Source organism: Chanodichthys erythropterus, chromosome 19 (genome assembly GCF_024489055.1).
Source record: "Chanodichthys erythropterus isolate Z2021 chromosome 19, ASM2448905v1, whole genome shotgun sequence".
NCBI classification, from domain to species: domain Eukaryota; kingdom Metazoa; phylum Chordata; class Actinopteri; order Cypriniformes; family Xenocyprididae; genus Chanodichthys; species Chanodichthys erythropterus.
This window is the reverse complement of record NC_090239.1, coordinates 30,750,785-30,768,429: the sequence shown is the minus strand read 5'-3', so window position 1 is coordinate 30,768,429 and position 17,645 is coordinate 30,750,785. Positions and strand designations below refer to the sequence as shown.

The 17,645-nt window shown below is 36.1% G+C and overlaps 1 protein-coding gene across 1 annotated transcript; it reads left to right on the top strand.

Annotated features, from left to right (window-relative positions):
* The first annotated feature begins 235 nt into the window (after positions 1-235).
* On the top strand, positions 236-16,731 carry pgap3 (post-GPI attachment to proteins phospholipase 3). The gene is made up of 8 exons (XM_067368989.1): positions 236-618; positions 3,609-3,706; positions 3,822-3,974; positions 6,720-6,782; positions 6,918-6,979; positions 7,083-7,219; positions 9,254-9,458; positions 13,359-16,731. The coding sequence occupies exons 1-8, from the start codon at positions 414-416 to the stop codon at positions 13,420-13,422; spliced, it is 987 nt and encodes a 328-aa protein (XP_067225090.1). The 5' UTR covers positions 236-413; the 3' UTR covers positions 13,423-16,731.
* Positions 16,732-17,645: the final 914 nt, after the last annotated feature.

Sequence of the window (17,645 nt, the reverse complement as noted above, 5' to 3'; positions counted from 1 at the left end):
TAGCTAATGCATAGTAAATATTTTTCAGCAGAGCTACACAAACACACATTTTATATTCAGTAAATAAGAAATCATGCTTTGCATTTTTTTTTTTAATCCTTTTATATTAATGTAACAATTTTCGATTTGGATTATTCATTCATTCATTTGTTAGATTAATTTTTGTGTATTTTAGTTGAGAGAAAGCGAGAGATATGCGCATGCGCGCTGCTTTTGCACTTCCGGGTTTGTCTTTAAGTGAAATGTAACATTTCGCTTGTGATGTGTCTATGAAACTTGTCCGGGCAGCGAATAAAAGGTGCTTATCTATGCTTAAAGACAAAAGACACGGTGGCTGTGAATACTGTCATGCTCGGTCAACGAGACTCTCGCTAGACTCGCTGTAATGGCCTGATGTTGCACAGTTGTGCCTTATGACCGGACGGACTGACAGCAGCATGACGCGCCTGATGTTTCTAGCGGCCGCGGTGTTTCTCTTGTTCGCTCCTGCGAGCGCCTCTCAGGGGGACAAAGAGCCCGTCTACCGCGACTGCGTCAAACAATGTGTCCGGACGAATTGCACAGGGGCCCGACTGCGGGGATTCCAGTCCGCTCAACCTCCATATATGGCACTCACAGGTAGCCTTCTATACTAACCTATTGTATTGGGCAACACTACTAACCTGTTTGAGTACTCTGCAAACTGCAAATTTCAATAGAAAATGTCATAACATTATTTAGAAATTAAATTATTAGGAATTTGTATACTAAATTGTTTAATAGCACGTTTTAATGAGCAGTAGTTAATATACATCTTTAATATGAGTATTTATAAAAATGTGTAAATCATGACAACAACTTTCATGGGAGTTTTGGGCACTTTAGATGGGTTTTGGACACTTGTCAGGCTTTGAGACCTGCTAAACCAGCCACATACCAGCAGGCTGGGAGACCAGTTAAACTAGCTAGGACCAGCCAACAACCTTTGGCTGATTTAAAAGCACAATATGTAAGATTTTTGGAATAAAATATATAAAAAAAAAAACAAAAAACACTAAAACAGTGTTATATATTTTGCTGACTTGTGTACTTGCATTATCCCAGATGTTTCCAAGAATGTTTAAATCCAGAGAAATTTTAACCAGGACATGGAACATGTCCATGCGTCACCTATCAATACCCACAATACCTTCGATTTCCAAATACGCTTTAATATATTACATGTTTTATTAGACATGTTTGGTTACATTAATAGACAGAAAGCTAATCATTGTTATATAGCTCAACACGTTTAGTCATATTGTTAAAATCTTGTTTTCTCGACAATTTTCTAAAAAAATTAAAATAAATAAAAGATAAATAAGTTTTAACAATAAATGCTCATCTTGAACTAGCTCTCTTCTTTATTAGAATTCCAGCAGTGTAGACACTGCTAAGTGTATTACTGCCCTCCGCAGGTTAAAGTTTGAACTAATTGTTATATACTTGCACTAGCATATTGTATATGACAATTTAGTTAGTGGCTAATATAGCATAATCAGATGCAGCTTTATTTTTAGTAACAGTAATACAGCATTTTCTCTGTCATACAATATGTTTTAAAATTAATTGCATGCCATTTATCAACACAAGCCATCCAGAATTTATTAATATGATATTCTAATATTGATCTATCTTACTGCAGTGTGCAACAGTGTCTCGCAGCAGCCGCCGAGTGAACGCTCAGAGTAACGTTATAACATCATTGTCAATACACTCAAATGTATCTAATATGATAAAACAGCGCTGCGTTACCCCACATACGCTTGACTGGAAGAAGTGGAAGCGGCCTCTGCGCCTCTGTTTGAATTTTGTTTTCTTGATTTTCTGTGACTGCATGTTTAAATTTAACACTACGTAATTCATGGGGTTTATATTCAGTTAGATGTGCATTAGACCTCTTTGGTATTCATTTAAACCTCTAGGCTTACTGAGTAAAAACATTCTTTGAATTCATATTGTTAGTCTCAAGACATATTTTAAACGTACCTTTCAGATTAATCTCGTAACTTTCAGATTAATCTCTTCTACTTTGTCATCAGTATTCAATAATTCAAGTAAATTATTAAAAAAAATATGAAGCAGCTCAACAGATCTCAACATTAATAATAATAAGAAATGTTTCTTGAGCAGCAAATCATCATATTAGAATGATTTTTGAAGGATCATGTGACACTAAAGACTGGAATAATGATGCTGAAAATTCAGCTTTGCTTCACAGGAATGAATTACATTTTTAAATATATTCAAATAGAAAGCAGTTATTTTAAATTGTAATAATGTTTCACAATATTACTGTTTTTACTGTATTTTTGATCTATTAAATGCAGCCACGGTGAGCATAGGAGATGTTTTCTATCAAAAACATAAAAACTCTTACCAACCCCAAAATTCTGAATGTTAGTGTGTGTGTGTGTGTGTATATATAATAAAGTTTTTAAAAAACACAGAAAACAAATTATAAAACAGATAGTTCTGTCCCTTCAGTGTCCTGTTAAATCCATGATTGTGTAACAGTTCTGATCTCCTGTTCATCATGTCACTGCACAACTCCAGTAGCAGATGGTGATTTTTGTTGCATAGCAACATTCTCTTATGTCAGGAAGTACAACTTTTAATGTAGAGGTCTTTAGCCATTTAGACCAAGAAGCTATTTCTGGATAGGGAGACCCCCAATACATATGGCATAAAATTGAGTTGCATTCAAAGCCTGACCTGTAATATCATGTGCATAGTACCTTATTAATGTACATTAATTGTTATAATGATTGCATTACAAATCTTACAAATAATAATTTGCTCAACAGTTTGCTGAACTTTGTTAGCTTTGGATGAAGTTTACTCAAAGGGTTAATTCACACAAAAATGACAATTCTGTCGTTAATTACTCATCCTTATGTCGTTCCACGCCCATAAGACTTTCGTTAATTTTCAGAACACAAATGAAGATCTTTTTGATGAAATCTGAGAGCTTTCTGTCCCTCCATAGACTGCCCACATAAAGAGATCAGAATAATTAATCCATATGAATTGAGCGGTTTAGTCCATATTTTTAAAGAGACTCGATCACTTTTTATGATGAACAGATTGAATTTAGGCTTGATCAAATGTTTGATCAAAGAGGTTTGTTCTGACACATCATTCAGGTTCCTTTGAGCTTCTGTTTATGTTCGCTGATCAATGTTTATATATCAATAAATGCCTAAATTCAATCTGTTCATCATATAAAGCGATTGTGTCTCTTCAGAAAATTTGGGCTAAATGGCTAAAATTCATATGGATTAGTTTTATGATCTCTTTATGAACTTTTTGAAGCGTCAAAGTTCCAGTAAACTTATATTTGCTTACAAATATAATTTTAAGCATGTAAGCATAAGCATAAAGTAATTTATAAGAGCATGAATCACATAAATTCAATCAACTGTGTCTTCCGACTAATTGTGCGTGTATAGTATAAAAACCTGTAGATGAGATTTGGTTAGTATTGTAAATTTACGTACGATATGTCAGATTTACTTGATTTACATGTCAATAAATGTCGTCTTGCAAGCTTTCCTGTGCAATGGATCATTTGAAGTCTGGTCTTTCAGGCTGGACGTGTCGTGATGACTGCAGGTATCAGTGCATGTGGACCACCGTGGGTCTGTACCAGGCAGAGGGCTACAGTGTACCACAGTTTCATGGGAAGGTTAGTGTCAACCGATGTGAATCAATTCTAATGATCATCACTATGAAACTTTAAAAGAAATATGTACTTTTTACCTTGATTCTTCATCTATTTTCCTATTTGTGATGTTGTGTAGTGGCCATTTGCTCGTTTCCTGTGTTTTGAGGAGCCTGCATCTGCGCTGGCGTCTCTGCTCAATGGTCTGGCGTGTCTGCTGATGCTGCTGAGATACCGCAGCGCCGTCCCTCGACAAAGCCCCATGTACCACACCATCACCGCCTTCTCACTGGTGAGACAGTGCCTGTCTGCACTAGTGCACTAGTTTTTTCAAAAACGCTGCAACTGAATGACAATGATTTCCGTTAATGATTCCATTCTTGCACTGAGTCACAAGGAACTCCGTACTAAAATGCTCAGTTTCCTGCAGCACTATTCAATGTAATGGGGGAGAAATAGTGGGTGGGCTGCACTATAAATGATGTTTCATTAACAAAGCTCAGGAGGAGCATGTTCAGATAATCAACCTAATTAAAATGAGAGGCGGTATATACATAGCCAACCTTCCTCTATCCCACAACAGTTTAACAGCATCCCTCCGCCACCCCAACTCCTCACTCATAAATATTTCCTTTCCTAACCAGGGATGGCAAATGTGTATACTTTTTCTATATCGGATTATACTCGTGAATGGTAAAAAAAATATATAATCGTGATTATTAAAAGCGATTATTCTCAGTTGAGAAATACCTGTTTACATTTTATCAGAGTAATTGCACTTTCACATAAGCACAATTCAATAGATTGACAGCTTATATGCAGGTCTTTTTTACCTACTCATTTTTACCTCCTTTAGTTTGCTGTATTATATTTATAATATAAATTAACAGACTTTCTACGTTATGAAAAATTCTCTCATCTTTTTTAACTGTAAATCATTGTATCTGTGCTTCCACGTTACTTCTCGTGCAAGCTTGTATCACAATGTCCCTCTCATGAATGCTCTTATGACAGTAGACCGGAATCAATTATTTACAGTTAAAAAAGTGAAAAATATTAATACTTTTCTTACACTTTGCTTCAAAAGGGAGAGTAAATAAGGTTTAGTTCTCCCAAAAATGAAAATAATGTCATTTATTCCTCACCCTCATGTCGTTCTGCACCCGTAAGACCTTCGTTCATCTTCGGAAAACAAATTAAGATATTTTTGATGAAATCCGATGGTTCAGTGAGGCCTCCATAGACAGCAATGCCACCGAACTTCTCAAGATCCAGAAAAGTACTAAAAACATATTCAAAACATTTCATGTGAGTACGGTGGTTCAACCTTTATATTATAAAGCAATGAGAATACTTTTTGTTTGCCAAAAAAACTAAATAACGACTTTTCAAGAATATCTAGTGATGGCCGATTTCAAAACACTGCTTCGAATCTTTTGTTTCGATTCAGTGATTCAGATCGTGTGTCAAACTGCCAAACTAATCACGTGACTTTGGTGCTCTGAATCACTGAATCGAAACAAAAGATTCGAAGCAGTGTTTTGAAATCAGCCATCACTAGATATTGTTGAAAAGTCGTCACTTTATAAGATTCTCGTCACTTTATAAGATTAACATTGAACTACTGAACTCACATGAACTGCTTTGAATATGTTTCTGGATATTGAGAAGTTCGGTGGCATTGCTGTATATGCAGACCTCACTGAGCCATAGGATTTCATCAAAAATATCTTCATTTGTGTTCCAAAGAGGAACAAAGGTCTTACGGGTGTGGAACGGCATGAGGGTGAGTAATTAATGACATTATTTTCATTTTTGGTTGATCTAACCTTTTAACCGAAGGGATTAGTTGCAACAGGCTGCATCCCCGCTGGAACCAACATTATTAAATTCCTTACAATTTCCATCTCTATTCCACACCTCTGCAAACAATAAAAGTGGAATCCAAAAGTCTGAAACTGCACTATTTCATTAATAAATTTTTAAATGTTTATGGGATTTTTTTCACTATTTATAGGTCACTAATTAAATTAGTGACATTGATCATGTGACTCTTTGATCATGTTGTACAGATGGTCAGATACTCTTTACATTTACATACATTTATTCATTTGGCAGATGCTTTTATCCAAAGCGACTTACAAGTGAGGAATACAACAAGCGAGTCGCCATGATGAGGCAAATAGACAAGAAGTGGTCATAATACAAGTTATAGGCAGTGCTCAGATTATCATAAGCTACAGTAGAGAGGGATTAGAGGAAGTGAAAGGATAGGAATAAGAAGTTTTTGTTTTTTTTTAAGATGAGGTTAAATGCTCACAAAAGAGATGTCTTTTGAATATTGCCAGGGATTCCGCATTCCGGATGAAGGCAGGAAGATCATTCCACCAGCAAGGGACAGTGAATGAGAAGGTTCTGGAAAGTGATTTCGTGCCTCTCTGTGATGGTACCACAAGCCTTCGCTCCTTTAATGAGCGCAGGCTTCTGGTAGGAGTGTAGACTCGTAAGAGTGAGTGGAAGTAGGAGGTTGCTGAGCCTGTGGTAGATCTGTAAGCAAGCGTCAACGCCTTGAATTTGATGCGAGCAGCAAGTGGTAGCCGGTGAAGAGAGATGAAGAGAGGCGTGACATGGGCTCTTTTGGGTTCGTTGAAGACGAGACATGCTGCTGCGTTCTGAATCATTTGTAGAGGCTTGATTGTGCATGATGGCGCATTATGGCAATCCAGCCATGAAGTGCATTGCAGTAATCAAGCCTAGAAATGACCAGAGCCTGGACCAGAAGTTGTGTTGCATGTTCTGTTAGAAAGGGCCTGATTTTTGGAACATTCTGAAATCATGCTGGATTATCAGATTTGTTCATGTCATCTCCAGTGCTGCTGTCTAATGCTGAGACATTCCAAAATTCATTATATTTATTTTTCAATTTATATTGTTATTGTTATAAAAAAATCTAGAGGAAAAACACTTTTTCTTCAAGTAAAAATGGACCCTATTGTAAATGTAAGTGGTACTCAACCTTGTTTGTGTCTCTCTGCAGGTTTCGCTGAATGCATGGTTCTGGTCTACAGTGTTCCACACGAGAGACACCTATCTAACAGAGGTAACCTTTCAAGAAATGATTCAAAGACAAATTCTAAACATTTTTCTTAAGTTTTTGGATTAACATTAATGAATGTCATGGCAAACATATTTATGTCCAAAGCGTTGATAGAGATTTTCTGTCTTTGTTTTATAGAAGATGGACTACTTCTGTGCATCAGCTGTCATTCTGTACTCCATCTACTTGTGCTGCGTCAGGTGTGTGAACAGGAAATGCTCATAAACGGCCGATTGACAATATGTGGTGCTGTTGAACTCTTTGTTTATGATGGTGATCTGAGGATTAATATTTGTTTTTCAGGACGTTGGGCTTGCGTAGGCCTGCAATTTCCAGTATGGTGGGAGTTCTGCTCATTCTGGCCTTCACGTCTCATGTGTCTTATCTGACCTTCGTCAGTTTTGACTATGGGTACAACATGGCTGCCAATGCCACCATAGGTAAGGTGTTGTGAATACCACAGTGAGTGTGTTTACATGCAGTGACTATAATATGCTGATAATATGTAAGGTCATGTAAAAACGGTGTGTGTGTGTTTTTGGGGAAAGGTCGTATTACCTTTCATGTAATGTGTAATATAGTTGTTTGTGAATGTAAAATGTCTGAAAAGCTTCAAAGATCAAAGTGCATGATAAATGAAGTTATTATTTCCCAAAAGAAAGAATCAATGCTAAACTGCCTGAAACGAGGCGTCAGTTATTTCCAGTAATACTTCCAGCATGAACCTACGTAGGTTTGTAACAAATTTGCATTATGCCAGCCTATGGTCTTCATAGGCTTGCCCATCCCTCAAACACTGTAGTTGTTGCTGAGGCCTGAAATTCAGATATGGTTATTGGCGTTTCATTTCTGACACATGCTGTAAGCTGTAGACCAATCAAAGCAATGAGGGGTTTAGAGAGACCGAATCCTTTATTGAACCATTACAGACCCTGTGAGAAAAGTGATGATGCTAAAATCTATATTATGAGAAAATTCAAGTGTTTTTTGACCATGGATGCATGTAAACCTATTGAAGGAGACCTTTAAAATAGCATAATAGAGGCACTTATCTTATTAAATACTTCTGGTTTTATTTTGATGATTCATCAGTGTACATTATTCCAAATAAAAACAGGGGAGTAGTCTTCCACAATCCACTGGAACCATCTTTTCACAATCCAATCAATTCCCAATGAATAAAATCATCATGAATCAAATCAAGTCATGACCTATATTTTAAAATCCTTTTTCATTCAGAAAAATGACATTACTGGAGTAAAATGGGTTTTGAATGCTGTTTCATATTGACTGTAGTCAAAGCTCAGTCAATTTATTGAACAGTGTAGATCTTTGCATGTAATTGTTCTGTCAGCTTTGCAACATTTTTAATGAATCTATCCTTTCAAAAACTCATGTAAACGTAAAGTTTTTTTTGCAGTGTTAGTTTGATATTTACATACAAACTGTAAATATAGGTGCTTATTTTGGATCTTTTTTAAGCATTTTGTTGTATGTAAACACATAGTTTTGCGTAAACACAAAAAGGTCTTGACATTTTAGATTCAGGCTCAAGTAGCTTTATTTGCATTATAAAAAGCTTTACATTGCCATTAAATTATACCATACATTTTTACACAGAAATTATAATTTTTTTGATAAAATAACAATAACACCGTGTCTACACCATTGTCGCTCGTGTCGGAGCGACAAAGTATGTCATAAATAGAACGAGGCATCAGTTTACTGTCAGAGATTTGTCGCTCGCATCGCGCCGCATCCAGTGTAGACAATATCACTGATTATAATGGATTTTACTGTCTTTTTTTTTTTTTTTTTTTTGCTTCGCATTGCGCCGCTCGAGTCCGGTGTAGACACAGTGTAAGAAGGAAACGTGAAAACAGTTCACAATATATTTTTTTAACTCTATGCAATGATTTGTTTTATTATATATACACTTTAACAATGTTTATGTTGTTATTGAACCTTTTACTGGATACATGTTAATAACAGAGATTAGTCACAACAGCTCAGTGTCATAAACTATGTAATCATAAGCACCACACAAATATGATATTTGTGTAAAAGGTGTTAAATGGTAGCGTTTCCAAAATAAGTTGCCAGTATGACTAAAATCATACTGACAATGTATTTTTATATCACAGTAACAGTAAATATTACAATATAGTAATTTTTCTGGAAATTTAACTGAAATATGTTTATGTATAACATAACCATATTATAATGCCTAATTTGATAATCCAGTTAAATTCTGTATTGCTAAAATTTCATTGGATTTACATTATTGTTTTATTTGGAGCCTGATTAATGCAATCCAAAAAATAAAATAATTCATAACACATGAATGAGTCTGGCATCAGTGCAAAACCAGCTTTACATTATGTAACACTTAAAGTGAAGGTTTAAAAACAAGACTGGGATACAGTAGGTATTACCAATCTGTCTTTCCCTCTGATCTTGTGCTTGTGTCACAGGTATGATAAACCTGTTGTGGTGGCTGTGCTGGTGTTGGCTGAACCGGAGGATTTTGCCGTACTGGTGGAAGTGTGGTATGGTGGTGCTCTTACTGCATGGCCTTGCCCTGCTGGAGCTGCTGGATTTCCCTCCACTCTTCTGGGTTCTAGACGCTCATGCCGTCTGGCACCTCAGCACCGTACCCGTCCACTTCCTCTTCTACAGGTACACATGCACGGCCTGTTTCACATTTTGTGTCTTCATTTTGATTCTGCAGGATGTAAATTGCACATATTAAATTTGCCATACATGTTAAAGGGTTAGTTCACCCAAACATTCTGTCATTAATTACTCACCCTCGTGTCGTTCCACATTTGTAAGACATTCATTAATCTTCAGAACACAATTGAAGGTATTTTTAATGAAATCTGAGAGCTTTCTGTCCCTCCATAGAGATACAAGGCAACTACCACTTTCAAGGTCCAGGTTAATCTTCGGAACACAAATTAAGATATTTTAGTTGAAATCTAATAGCTCCGTGAGGCCTCCATAGGGAGCAATGGACACTTCCTCTCTCAAGATCCATAAAGGTACTAAAAACATATTTAAATCAGTTCATGTGAGTACAGTGGTTCAATATTAATGTTATAAAGCGACGAGAATATTTTTGGAGCGCCCAAAAAAAAATAAAATAACAACTTATTTAGTGATGGCCGATTTCAAAACACTGCTTCAGGAAGCATCGGAGCACAGATGAATCAGTGTGTCGAATCTGCTGTTCCGAGCGCCAAAGTCACATGATTTCAGCCGTTGGTAGTTTGACACTCGATCTGAATCATGATTCGACACACTGATTCATTGAATCTTCATTAAGCAGTGTTTTGAAATCGGCCATCACTAAATAAGTCGTTATTTTGTTTTTTTTGGTGCACCAAAAATATTCTCGTCGCTTTATAATATTAATATTGAACCACTGTATGCGCATGAACCGATTTAAATATGTTTTTTTGTACCTTTGTGGATCTTGAGAGAGGAAATGTCATTGTTCCCTATGCAGGCCTCACGGAGCTATCGGATTTCAACTAAAATATCTTAATTTGTGTTCTGAAGATTAACGAAGGTCTTACGGGTGTGGAACGGCATGAGGGCGAGTAATAAATGACAGGGATGACAAGGATGTTGAAAGTGGTAGTTGCGTTGGATCTCTATGGAGGGACAGAAACCTTTCAGATTTCATTAAAAATTCTTAATTTGTGTTCCAAAGATTAATGAAGGTCAGAATTTTCATTTTTGGGTGAATTAACCCATTAAGGTGAGCAGGCAGGGACTGTCAATCTTCAAAAATGACAAAAAACACTAATAAAAGCATTAAAAAAGTATGACTTGTGTATTTCAAGTGAGGAATGGGCCAAAATTTAGGTAATTATTTTCTGATAATATTTAAATGGTGCTTTTTAGCCCATTTTGGTGGATGATAGCACCTGGTTACTGTATGCTTCCACTGTATGGAAAAGAGCAGCACCAACATTTTTTTAAACATCTCCTTTTGTGTTCCATGGAGGGAAATCATAAGTAAATGACAGGTTTGTCCGTTTTGGTTAAAATACTCCTTTAATCGCTTTAAGGATAATGTCAAGTCAAGTCTATAGCTATATTTATATAGTGCTTTATAAAATAGTGTCAAAGCAGCTTTATAGTAATAAAAAGGAAAGTAATTATCAAAGAAGCAAACAGAATTCAAGTCTGCTCAAAGCGGCTCTAAAAAGACAATAGTGCCATTGTTTGGCTGAAGTCAGTTCAGTGTTTAATGTCTAGTATCATCACCACAAAGTAGGGGTGTAAATTGGACAGCTCATCACGATTCGTTACAATATCGATTCTCATAGCCAGCGATTCAATATTTTCCGATACCTCAAAAAGTTCTGTGATAGGATTATGATACGATTCGATTCGATCAATATTTCGATATTTTGAGCCTATTTTACACAACCAGTTAAATTTTTATTAATTCACAACTGCAACCAAAATATATAACAAACATTTATTTCAAAATTTCATTCTTATGACATGACAACAGTCAAGAAAGTATTTTAGTTCTGTGCTAAAATGTGTAATGTCAAAAAACTGATAAACAAGGAATACATGTACACGCACACACATAATTAAAAGACATTTCTTTAAAATGTATAGCGCAGATTTTTAATGAAGCAACAACATATTATAGATAGAGCAAAACAAGACAGGCTATTAATATTCTTTCATTGTGCAAATGTATTATAAAGGCTCTAATACAGAGCGGCACAAAGCACTTGCGCGCATCCCGTGTGCAGAATGATGCGCTTGAAGCAACACAGAGTCACAGCGCGCGGCGCTCCTATGCGGCACTTTATTGACCATATTCTTTCAGTGACAGTTCCATCAACTGTCCCAAATGTCTTTCACAAGTTCTGAAAGGTAGTTTAAATGAGAATGCACGCATTGGCGTTAATGCATAGACTGATATTGTGTGAAAATGTGGAGAGTGTTAAAAAAAGGTGCCTCTATAATTAGCCCACAGGTATCAATTTTTTTATGCATTGGATCGATGCATCAGATCGTTAGACATCGATGTATCGATCTATATCGATGTATTGTTACACCCCTACCACAAAGAACAGTTAATGAGTGACATGATATGAGAAAAATATTTTTTTCCTTAGACATGGATTTTCTAGCATTTTTTTTCTCTATTGTTACTTTATCTTTGTTTTTCATTTCATTGCACTTTTTAAATATCTGATCACTTTGTGCTTTATTTCGTTGACAAATTTTCATTTTGATTGTTTGATTTCCTTAAATTAAATTACATATGATAATTTTGGGCCCCATATTAAACTATACTAGCCATTTTTCCATCTACCTATTTTTATACAAATTTTGGGATATCGCATTTAAAAAATGCTGAATGGAAATGGCAAAATGCACAGAAATTTTAAAGATGCTCATAAAAAATGTATGCGCTCAATTAAGTCAGATTATTTTTATACGTTAAGAAGACATGTGCATGAAGTACAGAGGAAACACATTTACCGAATAAATCCCTTGATTGCTAACAAAAATCTTGTGTGAATATTTGATTGATGTGATTGGATAACTGGACTAACCAGTGGATCAGTTTCATTGCACAGCATCTCAAATGTTGCCTGATGTTGCCTGAGCCAAAGTCTGTTATCAAAATTATTTGGTATAATGACCTACCAGAACTTGTATGATTGTGTTCACAAACACCAAGATAACATGACAGCATTTATTGCATTTCATCTGTGTGCTCTGAGGTACATCAGAGTCATTATGATGTGGGATAAAAAGGCCACAGTGGTTTCCCTAATTGCAGCAACTTCCATTTTTATTACAGATATTTTCTGCCAATTTTCTAGGAAGTTTCGATTTGGAAACAGTGATTTTTTTTCCGCAAATGTTTTATGCGATATTCCAATTTTGACTTGTTAAAGGGATAGTTCACCCAAAAATGAAAATTTGATGTTTATCTGCGTACCCCCAGGGCATCCAAGATGTAGGTGACTTTGTTTCTTCAGTAGAACACAAATGATGATTTTTAACTCCAACCGTTGCAGTCTGTCAGTCGTATAATGCATGGCAATGGGAACATCATCTATAAGAGTCAAAAAAACAGTATTATATCATTTTTAACCTGTAATACACCACTATGTCCAACTGCTTTGCACATCCGGTTGGTAAGGTCTGAAAACACGCTCTGATGACGGTAGTGATCTCTCGCATGTATATGTATATGTGTGCGAGCGATCACTTCCGGCATCAGAGTGCATTCAGACCTCATACACTGGATGTGCAGGGCAGTTGGACATAGTGGTGTATTAGAGGTAAAATATTATATAAATACTGTTCGGTTTCTCACACAAACTGACCGTTTCGTGTCTTAGGACATCAATGTGTCGTCACGAGCCGCAGGGTTTCATTAGGATTTGTCTGTGCATGTTTTTTTGACTCTTATAGATGGAATTCCCATTGACATGCACTATAAGACTCCAATAATCTTTGTTTTATTTACAACTTCGAAAATCTTTTTTACGGTGTATGTTTTCTTTTCCTTGTTTTTTTCCGTAGTTTTCTCATAGATGACAGCCTACACCTCCTCAACACAGAGAAGCCTGGAGTGAAACTGGACTAGGAGGAAACAGTCTCAGAACCCCGACCCCTCCTCTGATATCCTTCCCATCAGGGCAAGTGCCAGCCGGACTGAGCCAGGCCTCAACCGCAGTGGCTTCCGGCACATGTCCTGGGGCTGAAGTTTTGAATTCGAATGTTTTCTTGTGTTTACACTTTCTTTTTACCATACCTTTTTATTTCGTTTGGTCAGGTTTTAAAGATGTGCCACTGTACTGTAGTTGAAACCTGAATTGATGTTTGCATTCACTGAGCTTTGCCTTCAATTAAGAAATGAATTAGCCTTTCTACACCACTCTATCAACACTCCTTTAAAAAGGTGCACTGAATAATAACACCATAAATATCTTCTCACAAGTTGTTCATATCTCACATTCATATCCGTCTACACTTGTGGTGCGTGATTTAATGACCCTGCAGTGAATACATTTCAGAGATAGGCAGAGGTAGACTGAGTTTTGCTTTTAAACATCCGTTCACTATAAGTGTGCTCAAGATCAGTACTCAGGAGGGGTTATGAGTGAGCAGTGTGCTCTGTTTCTGAGACGCGTGACGGTTACCTCACTAGGGTGCAATACCAGGAGCTACCAGCAGAGAGCGCAGTGCTGATTAGTTTCCACACTGCGGGAAGTCACTGTTCTCTGGTTTCCCAGCATAGACTTGTGATGGATTGGACATTTTTTACTTGTAGCAGTGCATATCAAGTTACCCATTTTTATATTGTTATCATTCACTTTAATCACTGCAGATTTAAAGGAATAGTCTACGCCCACATGAAAATTCCGTTAATGTTTATTCAGGATGATTTTCATTGGAACGCATAAGAAGTTTAGCAGAATGGTTCTACAATAAAAATGAAAGGTGACTAGGGACTGTCAAGCTTCAAAAATGACAAAAAGCACAATTAAAATGATCAAATAAAGTACGACTATGATATTAGTAACGGATCAAAATTTATCTCATTATTTACTGATAATATTCACTCACTGTAGTTTTTTAATGATACTGATGGTATTATGTTTTTTCTGGTCACAGCAAAAGCAAAAAAAAAGCAGTGGAAACATTCTGCTAAACGTCTCCTTTTGTGGTCCATGGAGGAAAGTCTTGAGTAAATGACAGATTTGTCATTTTTGGGTCAACTATTCCTTTAATCAATTTAAAGAAAATGCCTAATATCACCACCACAGAGCTACGTGTTGCCTGAATATAAAAGACTTAGCTTAAGACAGGAAGATTAAAAGAGTGGCATGATATGAGATAGCAAAGAAATTACTTTTCCTTTGACATATTATGGTTTTTTTTTTTTCTGTGTTGCTGCTTTATCTTCGTTTTTCATTTCCTTTCACTTTTTATATATCCAATCACTTTGTGCTTTATTTTGTTGACACATTTTCATTTTGATTGTCAGATTTTTGAGCGATTTTCATTTATTTTCACCAAGAATGCCTTTACAATGAAAATATTACTTAGAATTGGTTTTCCACAGAAAGTAATGGAAAAGGGATGAAGAAGGATTGTGTGTGTGTGTGTGTGTGTGTGTGTGTGTGTGTGTGTGTGTGTGTGTGTGTGTGTGTGTGTGTGTGTGTGTGTGTGTGTGTGTGTGTGTGTGTGTGTGTGTGTGTGTGTGTGTGTGTGTGTGTGTGTGTGTGTGTGTGTGTGTTGTGACATACCAGGACACAAATTTGTATAATAACATGGTATGACATAGGTATTACAAGGAGAGGGTGACTTATGAGGACACTACCCCATGTCCCGATTTTTCAAAAGGCTTATAAATCATACAGAATGAGTTTTTTGAGAAAGTAAAAATGTGCACAGTTTCCTGTGATGGGTAGGTTTAGGTGTAGGGTTGGTGTAGGGTGATAGAAAATACAGTTTGTACAGCATAAAAACCATTACGCCTATGGAATGTCCCCACAATTCACAAAAACAAATGTGTGTGTGTGAGCGCGTGCGTGTGTTTAATTGCTGTGCAATTTGAGCTTGTAGTGCATCACATTTACAAACATTTATTACTATAGCAACCCACCGGCTACCTTATTTTATTAAGCTCCTTCTCTTCAGAACACTTGTCACACTATGCCTTACATTTTTATCTTTTAATTGTTCATACAAGGCAGCACTTCTCCACAGACCTGTCTCCATCCACTGTACTCTCTTGTGCCCGACTATTTCTTGTAACTTTTTAAAATGAATTCACACAGATTCTAGAGCTATTGTAACTGGAGCCAAAACCACGCTTGATTGCCTGACATATCTTCATTCCAAATCGTCACTTGTGCACTTTCTGTGTGTGTGTGTGTGTGGGTGTGAGAACAAGAGTGCAAGCATGATCGGCCTGGAGGGTAAATATAGCCGTTTAGAAAGGCTAAAAGCAGTATAGAGGGGGAGGGGACAACAAGGGTATCCAGAACAGTGATGGCAGGACCGCTGATCAGACTCAACAATTCATTGCATCTGTCTTTTGAGAGTCTTATCAATGCTACAGTATTTCTACAACTATGAGGGAGTTTTACCACTTGCTAATTTCTAAGCAACAGAGAAGTCTGTTGTTTTCACCAGAAGGTCTGGTTTGACACTTTGATTAAACATTACTAATCATGTATGCATGAATGAATTGTTGACAATAAGATCTATAACATGCATTTCGAAAATAGATAGGATGAATTAAAGAAAATTCCAGGTTATATACAATTTAAGCTCTACGGTCAGCATCACAGAATTTTTTACACCTCCTACAGTTTGTATGGTGGAAATGTTGCTGAAAATCCAATTACACTCTTAGAAAAAAGGTTCAGTGGGTTTCTATATAAAACTTAATTTTAAAGAACACTTTATGCCAAAAATGTTCTATATAAGGCGAAAAATCTTAAATGATTGCATAATACTTTCATGTTTAATTGGTTATTTCAGTTTTTTCTAGTGATAAAGTATGTTTACAAGCTGTTTAATTAACAAAATTTCAAATTAAAACTTAAAAATGAATTAAAGGGTTAGTTCACCCAAAAATGAAATTTCTGTCAGTAATTACTCAGCCTCATGTCGTTCCACACAACCGTAAGACCTTCGTTCATCTTCAGAACACAAATTAAGATATTTTTAATGAAATCCAAGAGTTTCTTTTTTTATCCCCCATAGAAAGCTACATAATTACCGTCATTCAAGGTCCAGAAAAGTAGTAAAGACATTTTTTAAAATTGTCAACATGACTACAGTGGTTCAACCTTAATGTTATGAAGGGATGAGAATCATTTTAGTGTGCAAAAACAAAACAAAACTAACAACTTTATTCAACAAATTAATCTCTGTCATTCTCCTACGCTGTTTATGTGTTCAGTGCTTCCGGGTACTGTATCAGGATGCCGGCTCAGTATTGGCCAGCACCTGCGTCAGCATCACACGCATGCATTGTGCTGCTCACGTGAACAGCGTTAGCCAATACTGAGTCGGCATTCTGACGTAGAACCTGGATGCGCTGAACATAAACAGCGTAGGAGAATGACAGAGATTAATTTGTTGAATAAAGTCATTATTTTTGTTTTGTTTTTGCACACAAAAGTATTCTCATTCTGGACTTTGAATGATGGTAATTAAATTGCTTTCTATGGGGGATAAAAAAAAAAAACTCTTGGATTTCATAAAAAATACCTTAATTTGTGTTCCGAGGGAAGGTTGTACATATGAAGCGCCTGACAGAAACCTTTTAAGGTTATATATAGAACCTTTTCTTCTAAAAGTGTACAGTAGAACCCATAGACTTCAGTTGTAAGAATCTAACTCAACACATCTATTTTCTTTATTTATTCAGTAAAAGTTAAAATAATTTTCTGTGGTGATTGACAGCACGTTACAGATGCTCCTGGAATGTTCCATTAATTGAGATGATCAAGCAACATAACTGTTTATGGACACAAGTGATACTAACATTTATATAATGCTTTTCAGCTTCCCTTAAAACATGTTTCATATTTTGTTCTATATTTCTAAAGCAGAACGGTAGTCATATGTTATATTTTCTGCAAATTCATTAAATGAAAACTTATCATTTGGTATGCTGTACTGTAAAATAACCTGCATGCTGAATGTAAACTTGACCTTTTTCACATTAAAGAAACTAAAAAGAAAGGGAATGAGATTTACTGTATGGCCAGACTGGTAAATGGTTGCTTTCTGAAAAGCATTTATTACTTTTATTATTACATTTTTGACACTGTTGTCTGTATGTAA

Coding starts and splice junctions, on each gene's coding strand:
- pgap3 (XM_067368989.1), top strand. CDS start 414: ATGACCGGACGGACTGACAGCAGCATGACGCGCCTGATGTTTCTAGCG. Junction 6,783..6,917: donor GAGACACCTATCTAACAGAG/GTAACCTTTCAA, acceptor TTTGTTTTATAG/AAGATGGACTACTTCTGTGC. Junction 6,980..7,082: donor ATCTACTTGTGCTGCGTCAG/GTGTGTGAACAG, acceptor TTTGTTTTTCAG/GACGTTGGGCTTGCGTAGGC.